At 38.6% G+C, this 17,340-nt stretch overlaps 1 protein-coding gene across 1 annotated transcript in view; it reads left to right on the top strand.

Moving 5' to 3' along the window:
* Window positions 1-4,412, top strand: part of Oseg1 (Outer segment 1) — a 37,720-nt gene extending 33,308 nt beyond the window's left edge. Inside the window, exons 18-21 of the mRNA XM_064036841.1 lie at window positions 538-716; window positions 1,091-1,272; window positions 2,075-2,230; window positions 3,967-4,412. Of these exons, the coding sequence (XP_063892911.1) occupies window positions 538-716; window positions 1,091-1,272; window positions 2,075-2,230; window positions 3,967-4,137 (688 nt within the window). The 3' untranslated portion in view covers window positions 4,138-4,412. The remainder of the gene's footprint in view (window positions 1-537; window positions 717-1,090; window positions 1,273-2,074; window positions 2,231-3,966) is intronic.
* The last annotated feature ends 12,928 nt before the right edge of the window (window positions 4,413-17,340 follow it).

Raw genomic sequence — 17,340 nt, 5'->3', positions numbered from 1 at the left:
TTATTACAATCACTTTACTTACTTTGAAATATTTTATTTTGCATATAGTTCTACACAAACTTTATGGCGGCTCGCCACTAACTTCCGAGCACGAGTACGCGCAAGTGTTAGACCCTCGCACCCTCTAATCTACTGATTAATATAGTGATCTTCCGACCGTCATTAAGTTTTTAACTTATTATCTCGTTGGTCTAGCTTTCGCAAGCGCGGCTGCTGAGCACGAGGTCTCAAGTTTGATTCCCGGATCGTGCCGAAATCGCTTTGTGCGTTTTAGAAACTTTCACAAAGCAGCCCGGAGCCTGGAAGTTGGTGATTGATACATCCGTGCATCGGAGAGCACGTCAATGTCGGTCCTGCGCCTGATCTCTCTCCGGTGGTGTCGGATTGCCGCCCATCGGGCCATCGCGCCATGAGAATGAAGGAATAGTGATTGCAACTGTGTCCATGTAGTTAGCTGATGTCCTTACATGAGATGAACGCCGCTGCCGATAATCGGCTGGGAAGGACAAGGACATTATCCAACTAACATTTCTTTTGTAACTTCCAGGAAAGCGTAGAACTCCTAATACTAAAGACTCGCGCCAGTACAGGGGTGGAGTCTCGTGATGATGAAGTGGCGCCACTGTGCTGGCGGTGTCGGCGACACGCGCCGCCGCTGTGTGCGTCGCGCTGTCCTTACTGCAGGCACGCGTTAGCGCACTCACTCGCGACACACGGTGAGTGTATCATCCGCCTAGCCGCCATCCGCTTCCAGGAAAGCGAAGAACTGCTTGTCAGTGCCGCACACTTTTGGAATCATGCCCCAATGGGCAATGACGAAACGCATCACTACATAGTATAAAACGAAGTCGCATTTGCTGTCCCTATGACCCCGTGTCCCTTTGTACGCTGAAATCTTCAAAACTACGCAATCGAATTTCATTTTTCCTAAATAGATAGATTTAGAGTGATTAAAGAGGAAGGTACATATTATGTATAATAACATACCTCAAATAGGGGGGAAATACTATTATCCCGTGTGAAGCCGGAGCGGGTCGCTAGTACGTATTAAGACAATATCACTCTCTAATACCCTACTTATTTCCCACAGAAGTGCTACCCCTCGTACAATTCGAGCCTGCCGAGGGTATAACGTACGAAGAAGCGCTAGATCTCATAGAACGTGCTCCGCTGCCCGAGTCGACGGACACAGAGAGCTCGGACGGTGCTGAGATACTGAGGATAGACAGGGACGTTGATGGCAGCGATCCTTTCTTAGATAAAGTTGAGGAGGTGAGATTTTATTTGCATTTTAACACGCTTATATTAACTTCACTTGTAACTATGTATGTTAGAAAATCTTGGAATCTTAATTTGGCTCACTTCCCGGTCTTTGATTTTGGTAAAATTTTGCACATGCTCTGAGTTCTAATGACAACACGTAAAAAACGTCATTACAAATCCAATATGGCGGCCTCCCCAAAATGGCGGACTGGCTATTTGAAATGCACCCCCATGATATGGGTCAGGATCGAGTAAAAGGATTTGCTACTAAAAAACACGTTTTTTTATTTTTTGTTTACTGTTGAGAAACGAACACATTTTTAACGTCGTAAAGTCGATGGTGATCTGTGTTAGTCGCCAAAACTTTTGTGACAAATGCAACTTCCATCGATCGTCATGTAAGTTACAGTTTTTTAAACTTAAGCAGAAGATGGATGTAGGACACTTTTTTACTCCTAGCCGGGAATGGGCAGTAATTTCCTCGAGACACAGCTGAATTTTTGGGCTAGTCAGAGGAGGCTAGTTTTTCATATAAACATCTAGTCTCATTTGTGACAGTAAATCATTTTCTACTGTCCAGTTTATATGTATATTATTTTTATTACTCATGAATCAATTATTTTAATAACTAATGAATTTATATAAATAGCATTTAATTCTGAAGTTTATCATTCGTAAGAACTGGATTTGTAAATGAAAGCCAAAATCATTTGATTGTGTAAATTTTATGAATGTGGAATTGAATAAAGCCTTATTATTATAACTGTACAGTAGACGTACGTTTATCACAGTTCTTTTTCTAAATTCCCAGGACGACGACCTAGGCGTGGTAGTATGCAGTCGCGGTGCGTTGCTGCAACTGAGCCCAGCCAGCGTAGTGGTGATCCAGCGGCCACCGCTGTCGCCGCTACTGTATCGCAACATGCTGCCAGAACTGCCTGCTACTGCCTGCCAGCACTGCCACAATGTAAGAACACTGATCGAACATACACTAGCAACATATAAATAAGTATAAAGCTCGTCCGTACTTATATGCATGCCCTAATCCGACTGTAATATGTGGAAACAGTGCAGAGTTATTACCTCCCTTGCCTCCTCACGCACCTCTTCATTTTCTATCGGGTCTGGGCGCCGGTTTAGTGCCCTCTGCGCTGCCGTCCAGTCGTACACTCTGGCGAGCACTCAAGCTTCGAGCTCCCAAGGAGGGGTTCTCTTTCTACCTTTGAACCTGTTATTTTTCATCCCACCATCTCGGAAAGAGTAGTTTTACCATTTGATATCTGAGCGCAAAAGCCGTTTTTATCCTCTAGAGACGCAAAGTGATTTGAATTTAGAACATCGTGTGCAATACTTCATTGTGTCTTGATAAGACTTTCAAACAAATACATATTAAACAAATAAAATACTGCTTAAAATAATTATTCGATTAATTAAGTAATTTTTATTGTTGTTTATACATAGATTTTTAACCTCGTTTCATTTTTAAACTGAGTTTTCAAATAAATGAACTTTAATAGGTACTTCTTTTTAATTTGATATTCATATTATGTGCGCGCCATTTTGTTTTTTTTTTTTGCATTTAGTAATTTCCTCGATGAGGTGGTATGAAAAGTTACGTGTTGCACTCGAGTGCAAAGATTTTTCACCTTGTGCTCTTTTGATTCCCTCGCTATCGGTCAGGATTCTAATTATTGAAATCCTTCGCTTGCTCGGTCATCAAAATTGAGCCCGCGGTTAAAAAGCAACTTTGCACTCTTGTATAACAAATAACTATTATTCCCTAGCCCTAGCGGAACAGTCGGTATTGAGTCTGACTGCGAGCTCGATAGATGGCGTTCATCCAAGAGGGGTGAATTTTGCATCGCGCTATGGTTTCGTTACCGAAGCTCACTAAGTCCCCGGAACATTTGAGCCGTAATTGGTGGACTCTTGAAAGCCATAAATTTTTTGATAAAGTCAACGCCTTGCGGCGTCTGACTTTATAATTCTAGAAAAATATTAACGGGAAATGCGAGCCCAGAAAAAAAGAGGTTTAATTGTTTATTTGAACTTTGACGGTTATTTTACCTGTATTTCTTGAAGCAAACCTGGCTGCAGGAGTTTCCTCCTCGCCGAACCCGGACCATGCCCAGGCTAGTAGCGTCGGTGTGTTGGTATGTGTGCAGTCCGTCCGTAGCGGAGACTGCTTTGGGTCACAGTCAGAAGTCACGGAGTCATCCAGACCAGCAATCCGCACCTCTGCAGTTTTCCTTGGTCTGGAGAAGACGGACGTTCTCAGAGTTGAGGACCTGCCTCTTCTTGGTGGCCAAAGCGACAGCCTTTTCGGCACTGCCGTTCGCAGCAGCAGCCACCTCGAACAGCCGCGCACTCGCGGCAGCCTGCCTGAAGGTGACGGATTGAAGACCAAGATCTGTCAATTTGATCTTGCTCTTGGCTGACTAGATCAGGGTCGTGACGTTTCCTAATAGAAGAAGGTCCACGGGATGAGCTGAAAATATTATTGGGATGATTCTTCCAACAACATTTTCAGCAACAGCGGCCTGGTTGCCTACCCCTGCGCGTCCATCAGTACTCGGATATCTGCGAGCGCAGGGTGTCTGCCGGGTCGCATGACAAATTCAGCACATTTTCGGACAAACCCAGTCTTATACCTACTTTAACGAAAAGAGAACACAATTTACATTAAGACCTTTCAATTTCCAGCTATTCTACCTCGAAGACTTCGAGATCCAGGTGGTGACGAAAGGCCACTGTCCATTCTGCCGTCACCCACCGGAACAGCCCCGAGGTGATGAGGAGGAAACTGAAGACTCACTCCTGAATGACTCCAGTCTCACCCCAACTAGTCCTAGTAACGACCGCAGTTCTTGGTGATAAGTACCTGCTTACTTCGAGAACATTCCACCGTAAGGATTTTGTACTATGAACAATCTGTATTAAGTAGATGTTTGAATAGTTTATGTAGTAGCTAGTGACGAAAGACAGAACACACAAGTCTGTTGAATTAGAATTTATTTATTTGCTTGAAATGTGGTCATAATTATGGGTCTTAAAATACAATTATGTTTCTTGATATCTCGTCTCATATTCAGCATGCAAAAATACGAAAGGGCATTATTTAAACCAAACAGAAATTTTCAAATGTCAATAAATTAGCAATTATTTCCAAAAATTAAGAAAAAACTAAAACATTTAAAATGTCAAAGTAAAACAAACAAATTGTCAAGAACTAAAAAGAATACAAAAATATAAAATTAAATAGTACTAGATACTATAGTCTGTTTTTTAATCTCGTAGACTAAATTGACACTTGCAAAATGTCAAACTTTCTAATAATTTTGCTAGCTCTGTGGTGTAACTTTTTATCTATAATAGACGCACTAATAGACGCGATAACGCATGGCTTTGCGTGGTCAGATATCCCTGGCAGTTTGTAGCACGTCGTACAGCCATGTGTACGTACGTGAATTTTAAATATAAAACTTTGAATGAATATTAAATTCGTCTATATAGATAAAAAGTTACGATTCAACGAACCGGTGTCGTAAGTACAACACTGCACCACAGAGCTAGCAAAATTATTAGAAAGTTTGACATTTTGCAAGTGTCAATTTAGTCTACGAGATTAAAAAACAGACTATAGATGTTTACAAAATGTTACCAATACTTGGTGAAAAGCTTCGAGGTGATGGAAAGGAAACTTAGAACTCGCTTCTAAACGATTTCAGTCTTACACGAACGAGTCCTGATAACAACCGCGGCTCCTGGTCATAGGTAGCACTTTCTTCGAAAACTTTCCTTCGCATAGTATGTTCTACTAATTATTTTGTTCTTCGAAGATTGAACAATCTGTTTTAAATGGTAGATGTTTTTAATAGTTAATTTAGTTACTAGTGATGATAGACTTATGCGTTCTGCCAAAACCTGGTGAGAAGTTACGAGGCCCTTGTAATGACCACTGTTCTTGGTAGATAATGGCTGGCTTATACTTCGAAAACTTACTGTGTAATATGAAAATTGGAATAGAGAATTAGTAGTTGTTTGTATAGTGAAATTAGGCCTTTCTCCAGTAAAATTGTACCTACAAATGTCTTAGCCAACTGGTTCAAAAAGCCATTCAATTAAACAGCAATAAATGTATCCGCAACACAACGTCTGTTATGATCGAAGAACTTTAGGTAAACGACCGTGAACTTGACTCTTCTGGTGGTGTGATGCAGAAGCCACCAGGAGAGCCAAGTTTAAGGTGGTTTCCTAAACAAAATATCGACGGTCTCCACGTAAATCATCGTAAGGTCCGAGTCACACCGGAATAGCACCGGCCAGCAGTGACGTGGCGAGCACTTTCAGTGGGAAATAGTTTTAAACTCTAACTACATACAGTTGAATCCGTTTATAATGACATCGTAGGGACTTTACAAAAACGTCATATTAAACGGACGCCATACGAAGCATTTCATAGAAAATAAAAAAAATCTCCTCATTTTGTCAGTATGTACGTATTTACTTAACTAGACAGAAACAATAAAAAAGATAATATAGAAATAATATGCAATAAGTACACATGTTTGTACATTTTTCTCTGAATTAGAACATGTCGTCGGATATAGCATTACTCGCCTACTTATTGTTGAAGGTAGGATGCAGGTCAGCCGGTTATTGTGTTAAAAATGCGTCACAATAAGCGACATGTCACTGTAAGCGAAGTCATTATATCCGACTTTTTTAGGGATTTTTTTGTGAAAACCAAACTTCAAGTGCACTTACGTCACAATAAGCAGTTGGTCAATATAAGCGAAGTCATAATAAACGGATTCTACTGTACTCAAAAGACCAGTGTCGCTTGAAAAGCTTGAAAAGGTCGCGAGGCCGCCCACGGCGCCGATTATTTCATTTGCTGCCATTCTTGTGTGACTCTGGCCTAACTGCAAAACCTCTACATGAGAGCAATTTGAAGTTTCAATTAAAATTCTTTTTAAAAGTTGTAATGGAATATTTAACATTACAGCTGTGTTATAACTTACTTGTAACATTCGATTATTTATGATATAAAAAATATCGACTATTTATTAGTATCTACTAAAGTTTCCAATAATTGTTATAATTTAGCACATTTGATAATTTGCTTGGTTACCGCTGGTTAATTTTTAATCTAATGTTCCAGCTTCGATACTGTTTATAACAAAATGTTCAAGTTGACTATCGAATGTTACAAGATTTTCAAGTAAGGTTTTGATCTACACTACTAAGTTTAAATTGGTTTTGTTGCAGCCCAAAGTACTGATACTCCTCTAAATCGTTTATTTGTGAGAAAGGGATATTTTAAACCGCGAGTACAATATGCAAACAGTAGAACGGTTCACACGAAAAATACCGAAACTCTTAACATTGCCATCCATCATCAGTATAGACCATTTAGTCTTCTTCCTCCGAGCCTTTTTCCCAAACTATGTTGGGGTCGGCTTCCAGTCTAACCGGATTCAGCTGAGTACCAGTGCTTTACAAGAAGCGACTGCCTATCTGACCTCCTCAACCCAGCTACCCGGGCAACCCGATACCCTTTGGTTAGACTGGTGTCAGACTTACTGGCTTCTGACTACCCGTAACGACTGCCAAGGATGTTCAATGACAGCCGGGACCTACAGTTTAACGTGCCATCCGAAACACAGTCATTGGCGTCTAAGATATACTTAGAAAGTACATACAAACTTAGAAAAGTTGCATTGGTACTTGCCTGACCTGGAATCGAACCCGCGCCCTCATACTTGAGAGGTTGGTTCTTTGCCCACTAGGCCACCACGACTTAGACCATTTGGTACGGGTGACATTTTCCCCAAATGTGCAGAGTTTTTCAAACTGTTCTGCTGTCACAGAAAGGTAAATTAATAAGTTATTTAAACTGCATTATCAGTTTCCTTAAACCACATCGACAACTTTTCAAAACGCAGACAAAGTTTCTACTAAGAATTTATCCAGAACAAGGTTTAACGAATTTCTTAGCAATTCTCCGAAATTCAAATTTAGAATACACTCTTACGCATGCTTGGCCAACCCTTGCGATGCTAGTAACATACTCAAGTCATTAAAACCTTTTGAAACATATAAAAACTCGTTTTACCAAAATTTTGCATAGGTGCCCGCTTTTTTTGCAAAAGAGCTTAGCTGTACGAATATTTTTTTACATAATTCCTATATAGAATTATAGATCTTTATCTCTACTTACCACTAGGACAAACGAAAATGCAATTTTTGCAGTTTCGATGATTTACCCAGGGGCCGTCGATATCGCACATGTTGATGTCGAAATCTGTTTTTTTATACAGGTTGTTATGAAAATACCCGTAAAGCGGAAAGTGTATGTTCTAAACCATAATTTTACTTCTCTGATCTCGTCACCGCTCTCTATTAGTTATACGTATTACGTTAAGCTTCTCTCTACGTGTGGGCTTGCATCCAGTATCAGTAATTTCATTGCTCTAATTTGAAAAATTACAAACCAAAATCTTTCGCTGTCACTCCTCACCGATCCCCTTGAAATATATATAGAGAGTTGCTACCTAATTGCTGCCAACTACCATTAGTTGCTACCAATTGCTACCTTCGTAAATAAATAAACATTCATATACGAAGATAGCCACGATATTTTAATTTAGTTGTAGCTAATTGCATACATCATTCCATAAAAATAAAACCTTTAATTGTTTTGCAGTTAAAGTATCAAAAAAGATTAACAAATACCATTGACATCATTCAGTGATGTACAATTTTTATTGAGGAGATAAAAGCTCTTAATTTCGAGAATCCAGAGCGATTGGAAGAGCTGCTATATTAATTAGCAGACGTTCACTTTGATAATTGGTTTTCACCACCTTGCCTTATCCTTTTACAACCACAGTAACTACTTAATAATTATTCGCGAAATGACTTTAATAGTCCAAGCCGGTACACCCGCCTTACCTGTAAAAAGTGTCATGAATATATTTTACAAATGATTTTTTGATGACTACTTAAAATAAGATTAATTTTATTATAAGATAGTTTTTAATTTTTATTTTAAGTGTAGAAACTTTTTTGTTTTTTGATCGTAATTAATCAGTCTCGTTCGTTTGTTCTTATTTTAAAATTTTCGTAATGCTGGCACAAATGTATATTTTTAAAATAAAACGAAAAAGTTACCTTTCGAAATGAGGGCCAATGAATGAGATAGTAAGCCATTTGCATTTGTATTAACTAGAAGTAATATTTTAATGTACGTTTCTAGGGCCCATTTGACATATTTAATTATTATGTTACACGACCTACGTGATGAATATTCCGTCCTTGTTTAAATAAGGTGTAGATTGAATAAGTTTCGATATGATGTAACAATTATAAAGTGCCTGTATTAATGATAATATCTATGCAGTAAGTAGGGCTTAGGCCTTTTGTACCCCGGGTGTCACCATTGTGCGGACAGCCCCGAGGACACGGTGGACCACACAGTCCAGGTGTGCCCAGCATGGGAAGGGCACCGCCGGGTCCTCGTCGAGGCTTTGGGCGGCGGCGACCTCTCGCGTCCGGCCCTGGTTCAGGCCATGGTCCGGGGCGAGAGGGAATGGGATGCCGTCGCCTCCTTCTGCGAAGCGGTCATGCTCGAGAAGGAGGAGGCGGAACGCCAGAGAGTTCGCACCTCTCATCCCGGCCGCCGCGCTGGACCAGGTAGACACCATGGGCGCCGGGTGTCGCGAGATGACTCCCGGCCACCGTAGACGTGGGTCTGTGGGCGGTGAGTTCGGGTGGCTCATCGTCCCTCTGTCTACTTAGACGACAGACCCGTGTCGACGGCGCGCATTGTTCCACGCGCTCCTCAAAGAGATGTCAGCAACCCCAGCGGGGCCCAGCAGGGCCAAGGCCTGCCGGGGCTGCGGGTTGTTCGAAAGAGATACCGCGGCCCTGGTACACAAAAGGCCTATGACGGAACACGACGGTTTTTAGTCAGTAAGAGTCTGACACTCCCTCACCGCTGCTAACCCACAGCGGGAGGGGTCATTTGATGATTTTTAACGTGGGAAAAAAAGGGCCTTTTGTACCGAGGTAACAAGCAGGCTTTAATTTTGATTAAGTCCATGTTTCCTGAACAATATTTGAAAAGTTTCCTGAAAAGCCTAGAAAGTTTTACTTTATAAACATATACTTAGTTTCATCAATCAAGTGCAGTAAGCACAGTGTGTATAACGCACCCTAATGATTATTTCTATTGAAAGTGTTGTAAGTATTATAATTATAACTTTAGGGATGTTACCACTGATAAATAATTTTAAAATTCCCACCAAAATTAGTACAAAAACGAAATTGTTAGTAATATTGGTATTTAATAAAGTCACGAATTCTATTGTAAAAGGCAAAAATGTATCAATAAGTTTTTAATAACCACATTTGTTGCAGTATTTTTATTTGTCGGACTGCAATTGAATTTTTAAATTATATTTAATAAGAAAATAAGCTGTTAAATATACTTGCATTTCTGTAACTGAATGGAAAACATTTGTGATAAAAGCGACCGTCCCAACGACTGTTTAATAAATGTAAATACAAAATGATCGTTTATTATTTAAAATGCCCCGAGCCCTGATTTCGTAAAAGACTTGTAACCACGCAATCCATACTTGCATACACCTGTTATACATCTTGAGAGGTTTTTTTAAGTTTATTAAGAATCTGCCATATGTCAGCTGCTTGTTTTTATGAGCCGCGGTAAGGTTTTTTTAAGGAACTGTTTGTCTCTTGTAGACAATTATTATGTATTCAATATCTGCGGTTTGTTGGCACAATGGATGATAATAATGTACTTAAAAATACTGTCGTAACACTCGGTATTGTAACACAGTATATAATGGAAACAGATATTCGAGTGAACCTTGTTGGAAAAGTACTGTGGCGGGGATACCATGCGGCAAGCTCATGTAGGCAGTCTTAGATCTAGTCATTCAATCAAATAGCAGATCCAACCGCATGACAGCGACATATCCACCATGTCCCAATGCTCATATCTGTAGGTATATCAATGGGTTTGATAAATTGAAGAGGCTTGGTGGAATTAAATAATTATGATACGTCAATGATAAGACTGGTCTTCGCATTTTTAAAAAAAATATGGTAAAGACCGTGAAATTGCAATCTTAATTACATACCTACATGAGTAAAAAAAATGTATTATGTCCAGCCTACAAACGGTAATGAGACGGTATGTATGCACGTACATATCTGCAAAAATAAAATTATTTTACGTTCCTGTACCTTGCATGTAGCCACCAATTATTTCTAGACACTTCATTAGAATACCCATAAAAGTATACCAGATGGAGCGAACGTAAGGCGGATAATTAGGTTCTAGCCTGGAAGGCTGAGTCGTAAATGGTATGTTATTGTGACCCAGTGGCACTGTTTGCGACTGAATTTACAACTGTATCTTGTACTTGTACTTTGAATATTTTTATGATTATGCTGTAGGTATGATAGTAAATCAATGGCATGTGCAAAACACAGCCTGCTTTGATGCTGTATGTACCTACCGCCAATTTTAGCCCCGGGTTTACTAAGGAAACGGTAATTTCTCTCTTTACTTTTGAACACGTTTTCAGGAAAACATATTTATTTATACGTGAAGGCACGTTTTAGTAAGCACCTTCCCTAAATACTTTTTGCTGCTTTTTTATTTGAATTTGGCAAAACGCGAAAGTTTTATCAAGTTATACAACAATAGGTACGTACTTGAAGCGTACTGGCCCCCTAAAATATTCCCTCTTAAAAACCCAAAAATAACAACTCATAATTGCATATTTAAATATGGATTAACAAACTTTAGATCGAGTTTACACTCGATATAAAAGTATAAAGTATCGATAGTGGTTGCGCAGGAGTATCGATGCGGCGGCAGGTGATGCGTCGTGTTCGTTTTTGGCGAATCAGAGGCGGGCAGGTGCGCGCGCAGGTGTCCCCGCGATCTCAGCCGATATCGGTACACAGGTTGATGTTGATCGATCGATTCTCTCACTCGATGGTTAATGCTAGGCTTTACTTAGTATCAATGTAAGTGTCTGTGTGTTTGTTTTTGAGATAGGTCGCAATAAATCATAGTGAAAACCTGGTAAATCAACCAAGACAAACATAAGGCCGAAGCCAGCAACTTCAACAAATACAACTTCCCTGCATGTCCCATGAATCTTAAGTGATACACACTAGTTATTTAACTATTGTGTCTGCATCGTGGACAGTTAAGTGGTAAATGGTGACACATATTGTCGACATCCATCGCTTGTTAGCTGTACTTTATCAAACATAACAATTTATTAATAATCAACTGTAGTAACAATTAGGTAACATTATGATGAGTCACACAAATTCAATTACCAAAAGCATCCAAAAATATACCACGTGCCACTATTTACCTGAACACAAAGCAACAGCCTGTATCGTTGGCCCGTGCGGTACTATGCTAACGTGACTCGCGAGATAGGACAGATGCTTCGCGGCATATGCGCTGCGCCCGCGCGGCCGGCCGGACGCACGCCACTCCCACCAAGCGCCCTCATCTATCTATACGAAGCTCGGATTTGTTGATCTGCCAAGGTGGCAAACTTGTTCCTGGTAGATAGCGAAGTTAATGACTTCGACAAGTTGAGAGGATCGTTGATTTTGTAGAGATACAAAATGTGTTCGTTACACGGCTCTTGCGAATCAACCTCGATGACAGAATATTGCACAAGTAAATTCTTAGTCATCCTCATACACATCGGTCAAAGAACAAACTTTGGTTAAGATTGGGAAAATTAGTTAAGACTTGATGACTCATGTGTCTGAAGGACAAGTACCTATGAAGCTAGGAGAAAATTAAAAGTGCACATCTGAGAAATGTTTCTGTGAAAAGTGTTAAGTGTACCCATACTGTCCTTGAATATTAATTCTAATAAAGCACCTACTTTTCCTTATGAAACACAATTTTCAGCTCCGCGTGTATGCAGTTGGTCGTTATCCATATAATTTTTTTGTGTGCCAATTTTATATCTTTAAACATGTACCTACCTACCAATATGTTGGCTTAATTTGGATATTATAAGAAAGTTATGAAAGTTTATTACTTTTCGAAACGAGTGAAGCATGCATTTTATTATCTTTAATTTGGAGGCAGGTGTTAATTAAATAATAATTTTAATAATTATGCAGTCAAGAGCGAACGAATCTTTAATGCCGAAATATAAACAACATTAAAGGTACAGCCAGAAATAAGGAAACCAAAAAAATGCGGCTCAGGTAGAAGTGATCGGCTGTGCCTATTTAATTTTAGAGTTCCTTAAAACAGGTGTGTAAACGCTTCAGTAGCATGAAAACTTTAAACGAAGCCAATAAAATAAAAATTAAAACTTGTCAGTTGCAAAAGTTGTCAAGCGTTGAAGATTTGCCGGGTAATGAAGCATGTCCAAAGTACAAAGTATGCTGTCAAGTTTGTAAGTATCTGCGTGAAGACGAACTTACATGCCAACTTCACCGAGCCAGCGAGCAGCCGCTAAATATTGTGGACTTTGTAAACTACTGGCTAGTGTTGAGAAAACTCGATAGAGAAAGCGCCTACTTTATTAAGCTTTGATTGATTCAAGCGGAACTTGCTGTCTATGCTTTAAGTATTAACGCTAAGTCTTAACAGCTTCAGGATTTTCAGATAAGTAGGTAGCGGGTAAAGACAGAAGCTTTTTATACTTGATCCATTTTCATCATAGTTCTTAAAACGCCCATTTGTAATTCCACAGCTAAACTATTCATTTAGGTGAGTGCTTGCCTACGCACGCAAAGACCCATTCAAAAATGTTCAGTACGCAGAACCCGAGATCCACGGAAGATGTTCAACTGTCGCATATAAAATAAAGGGACGTGTGCTGCAGCTGTCGTTAATAACAATGTGGTCCAAAAGTATCAGAGCGCGCGCTTCGGGCACGCACCGGCTGTCCTCGTTGCCTTCAAAAACACAGCTGCCTATATCATCGAAAAAACTTCGTAAGTGTTAGTACATTAGTCCCACACAGTTGTTAAATCCCTGCAGAGCAGTTTACGGCTGTTTGAATGCTCTTATTCCTTAAAGAGCAAGTAATAAGCACGTGGGTGAACGGGCCAAGCTCACGCGTCCTCGAAAAGGTGCAATAGATAGCAATATGCAATGAAGATTTTTTGTTGATGTTTTTGCTGTAGCCAATTACTGTTACCGATCATTTCTTTATATATTCAAGTACTTACTTACATTAAGATATTAACACGATTAATAGAATGAAGTACATAGTACCACCAAAATCTGCTTGGTGTAGGTATTAATATAATGATCATTTAAACAACAGAGTAATTCCGAATGCATGAATCTTCATTATGTCAATCAGCAGTAATTGAATATTACGTGGATATCCGTTCGTGAAACATAATCATAAAATCATTACAAATTAAGCAAAAGCTGTGCTACAGCAGCAAAAGCACAGTTCTTCAATATGGAAATTAATAAATTATAGCTAAGTACTAAGTGCGCATTTTATTAGGAAGAGTGGGCATGAAAAAAGAAAACTCTTTTAGTACAGCGAGTAATATTAGTTTAGTTTTAAATACATTTTAGAAGGATACCATCTTCATATAAAAGTAGAAACCTAGGTAAATACACGAGCTCATATTAATTTAAATAAAATCGCATAACAAGTGAATGTCACTGAACTAAAAATACACGAATCTCGTATCAATATTTTATCATTAACGTCACACATTGTATTTTCCTTGAACTTAGAACGTTATTTGAGATGAATATTTAGTCATACGGTACAACGAGCAACGTACGCTTGGACAATGTTTTCGTTTTACGCAAGCCCTTTTACCAGAACAGAGGGCTCAAGACAAAAGGGGACTCTGATTAAAAACGGAAAATGTTGAAAAGTCGAGTCCTCGGTGTCTGCACAATGACTCTTACCCACTCGTGTTCAGAAAACATCCAAGATTAAGGAAGACTTGTGAATGTATAATACATTTTTTGTTTTAGACTATTTTTGGGATCTTTGAAGAGAACACGTTTTATCAAGAGCGCATTTTACTTAGCTAAGGGTTTGTATTGCGCAATTTGTAACCAAGTACTTTTTAATAAAAAAATACAAATAAGTAATGATACATTTAATTTCAATTGGAACTTAGGAAGGTACTCGTATTGCTTTATTCTTGGGTATATTTGGTTCCATACATTTGTACCTAGTTCTCTTTCCACATAGCAAAGAGCTGCGTTTGGCAATTCCATTGCAAGTTACCCGGCTGCTGAACGTTTACAATTTTCAGCTAAGGGCTAAGATAGGTACTGGTGCAAACGAGTAACTGCTATTTACTGTACACTAGCAACTTTAAATAAATCAGTAGCACATTAAATGTTTATTAATTCCATGTTAGATGCTTTTAGGAATACAATAACATTATAGCCAAGCTTTATATTCAATTGTTGTTTGCTTATCAACTTGCCTACTAGGCTAATGAGGCAATCCGACTAAAAATATAGTTTTTCATAATAGTGTTCGCCGACAAAAGAAAACTGCATGCTACTCTGTGCGACGGTGGTGGCCTTTTTACCTCTACATAACGTGAATAAAGGCGAGATGCACATTTGCAAACCTCCTTTTGTGCAATTTCCCGACCGCAGTTACAAATAACGTAGGCTTTGCGGTTAAATACATTTGTTTGGTCAGGAACTTAAGGCCTAATTGATTCTGTGTGCTGTTGTCCAGGCTTGACCGGCTTTTCTACAAATAAGTGTATCAACTGTATGAACCTATAGAGAGGTACCTATAGAGCGAACATACCAGGTGTCAGATTTTGTGAATGGAAACAATAACAATCTGTTTAATTCTCTTTTGATATCAAAATGAAGACAGTTTCTTAATAAAGCTTGTCTTGTTAGTGTAGTAAGAATTTTAATTGGAAAACTGAAGATCTATTTGAGGGAATAGGTAAGATATATAATTACCATTTTAATAATAAGCTTAGCGTATTGCTAATCTCAGTCAGACGTAGGTGATAAAAAAAAATGTTTGTTAACAGCAAAAGCCCAAGGAAAATCTCATCTTGCGAACTGAAATTTTAAAAACAAATTGAGCAGTTACAATTAATAGGATAATAATGTGCAGTAATAGTATTTTTAAATTATGATACTTTATTTCTATATTGTATGATATTTAAACATTTTACTTATTGCAAAATCCATTTTTTTACTTTTTGTAATCTAGGTAAAATAAAAATACAGTCTAACATTATTCTGATAAAGTGAAATCAGAAAATAGATCGAGTCAGCCCGCTGTGGCGGTTCATTTCCTATTCAATTGACTGTCATGTGGTGTTTACAATAGATTGCCAATGTATTGTTTGTCCTCTACTATTGTTATATAAATCTTTCGCGAGCCAAAGGTGCTTAAACCATTTGCCCGTTGACACAATACTTGTAATAACCGACAGTAAAAAAACCGGGCGTATCCCGTCTTTTGAGCGAACATCTCGATACATTGTACTCCATTTAAATAGCCATTAACAAATAATAAAAATTGTGTAATTTCACTTTAATTTAAAGAACATGATAAAGTTGTGTCTCTCGCTTTACATACATCGTTATTGATATCTACACGTAGGTAATATAGAAATTTAACGCTAAATGTGTTTCTAAGCGCATAACTCAACGCTTGGACCAATTTTCCCATTTTTTTTCATGCACTTTGAAGTCCAAGAATGGTTTCTGCGAGTAAAAGTCGAATAACTACCGGGAAGCAGTCCCCACGGGACGCGAGGGAAACCGCGGGAAATTCGTAGTTACAAATGAAAGTAAATCTTTATGTCGTGTCTTCACGCTAAAACGGTTGAAGCTGAAAGCCTGCATGCAATTTTCTCAACCGTGAACTGTGATCTACAAAATTTCTTGGCAAAGGAGAATGGGCGAAATGGGTACGCCTATTATGTACTTACCTTATGTAATCCCATATTATACCTAATCCCTTATTTTTTCTAATCTATAAACTTCCTTATGTACTCCCCTTATCTACTTCCTTATGTACTCCCCTTATTTTCTTAATTATATACTCCCCTTATGTACTTATCTTGTGAACTTTCTTATGTACTTCCTTATATACTGTATCATGTACTCCCCTTATGTACACCCTATATGAATTTTCTTATGTAGATACCTATTTCCTTATATACTGTCTTAGGTATTCACCTTATTTACTTCCTTATGTACTTATAATATAACTTAGAGCAGATTTTAGACGCATTATAACGTATTTCATTAAACACGTTATAACGTCCTCATACTACCTAAATGACAGTAGCCGCCATACAAGAAAATACTCTACATGAAATAAGCTTTCTATTGATGTATCACTAAATGCTAGAGGAGAGGTAGACCAAAACGCTCATTGTCCTTTCACTGTTCTAGATCAATGGGTAGTACGCTATAGGTTCTAAGGGTAGGTTCATATCTGACGGAACATACGTCGCGTATTTTCGGTCGCGTAACGCCAAAACAGACAAATATAAGATAAAACATTCAATCATTCACACCTAACCGATGATGCGTTAGTGCGTCGCTCATACATTTACGATACGCTCGACGCATTTTCCGTCAGATATGAACCGACCCTAAGAGTGTTGAAAGCATCTTTTGACTGAATAGGAAAACGACAGCATCTTTTTACATAAAGTTAAGTTTAATTTTTGACAACTTCTATCTAAATGTAGTTTAATAGAAAACAGTCATCCGTTGCATCTCCAAAATGGAGGGACAAGACAGATGGACAACAAAGTGATCTTACACTATCAAGAACGGATACCTTAAGATGTAAAATACGTCAAAACTGACATAAGAACAAAATAACTGTAGATACGTAAGACAGGATCAAAAAAATTACTTCATACTCAACGATGGACACATAATTTTAGTGTTCACTAAATGAAATTGTGAAGCACAATGAGAACCCAAAGTAGGTTCTACATACTTTTATATTGTACCTACAAAAATCCTCAACACCCACGAACCTAACCAAAGGTCCT

The sequence above is a fragment of the Helicoverpa armigera genome, chromosome 1 (genome assembly GCF_030705265.1).
Source record: "Helicoverpa armigera isolate CAAS_96S chromosome 1, ASM3070526v1, whole genome shotgun sequence".
Lineage (NCBI taxonomy): Eukaryota > Metazoa > Arthropoda > Insecta > Lepidoptera > Noctuidae > Helicoverpa > Helicoverpa armigera.
The sequence above is the reverse complement of the archived record's forward strand: the minus strand, read 5'-3'. Positions and strand labels throughout refer to the sequence as shown.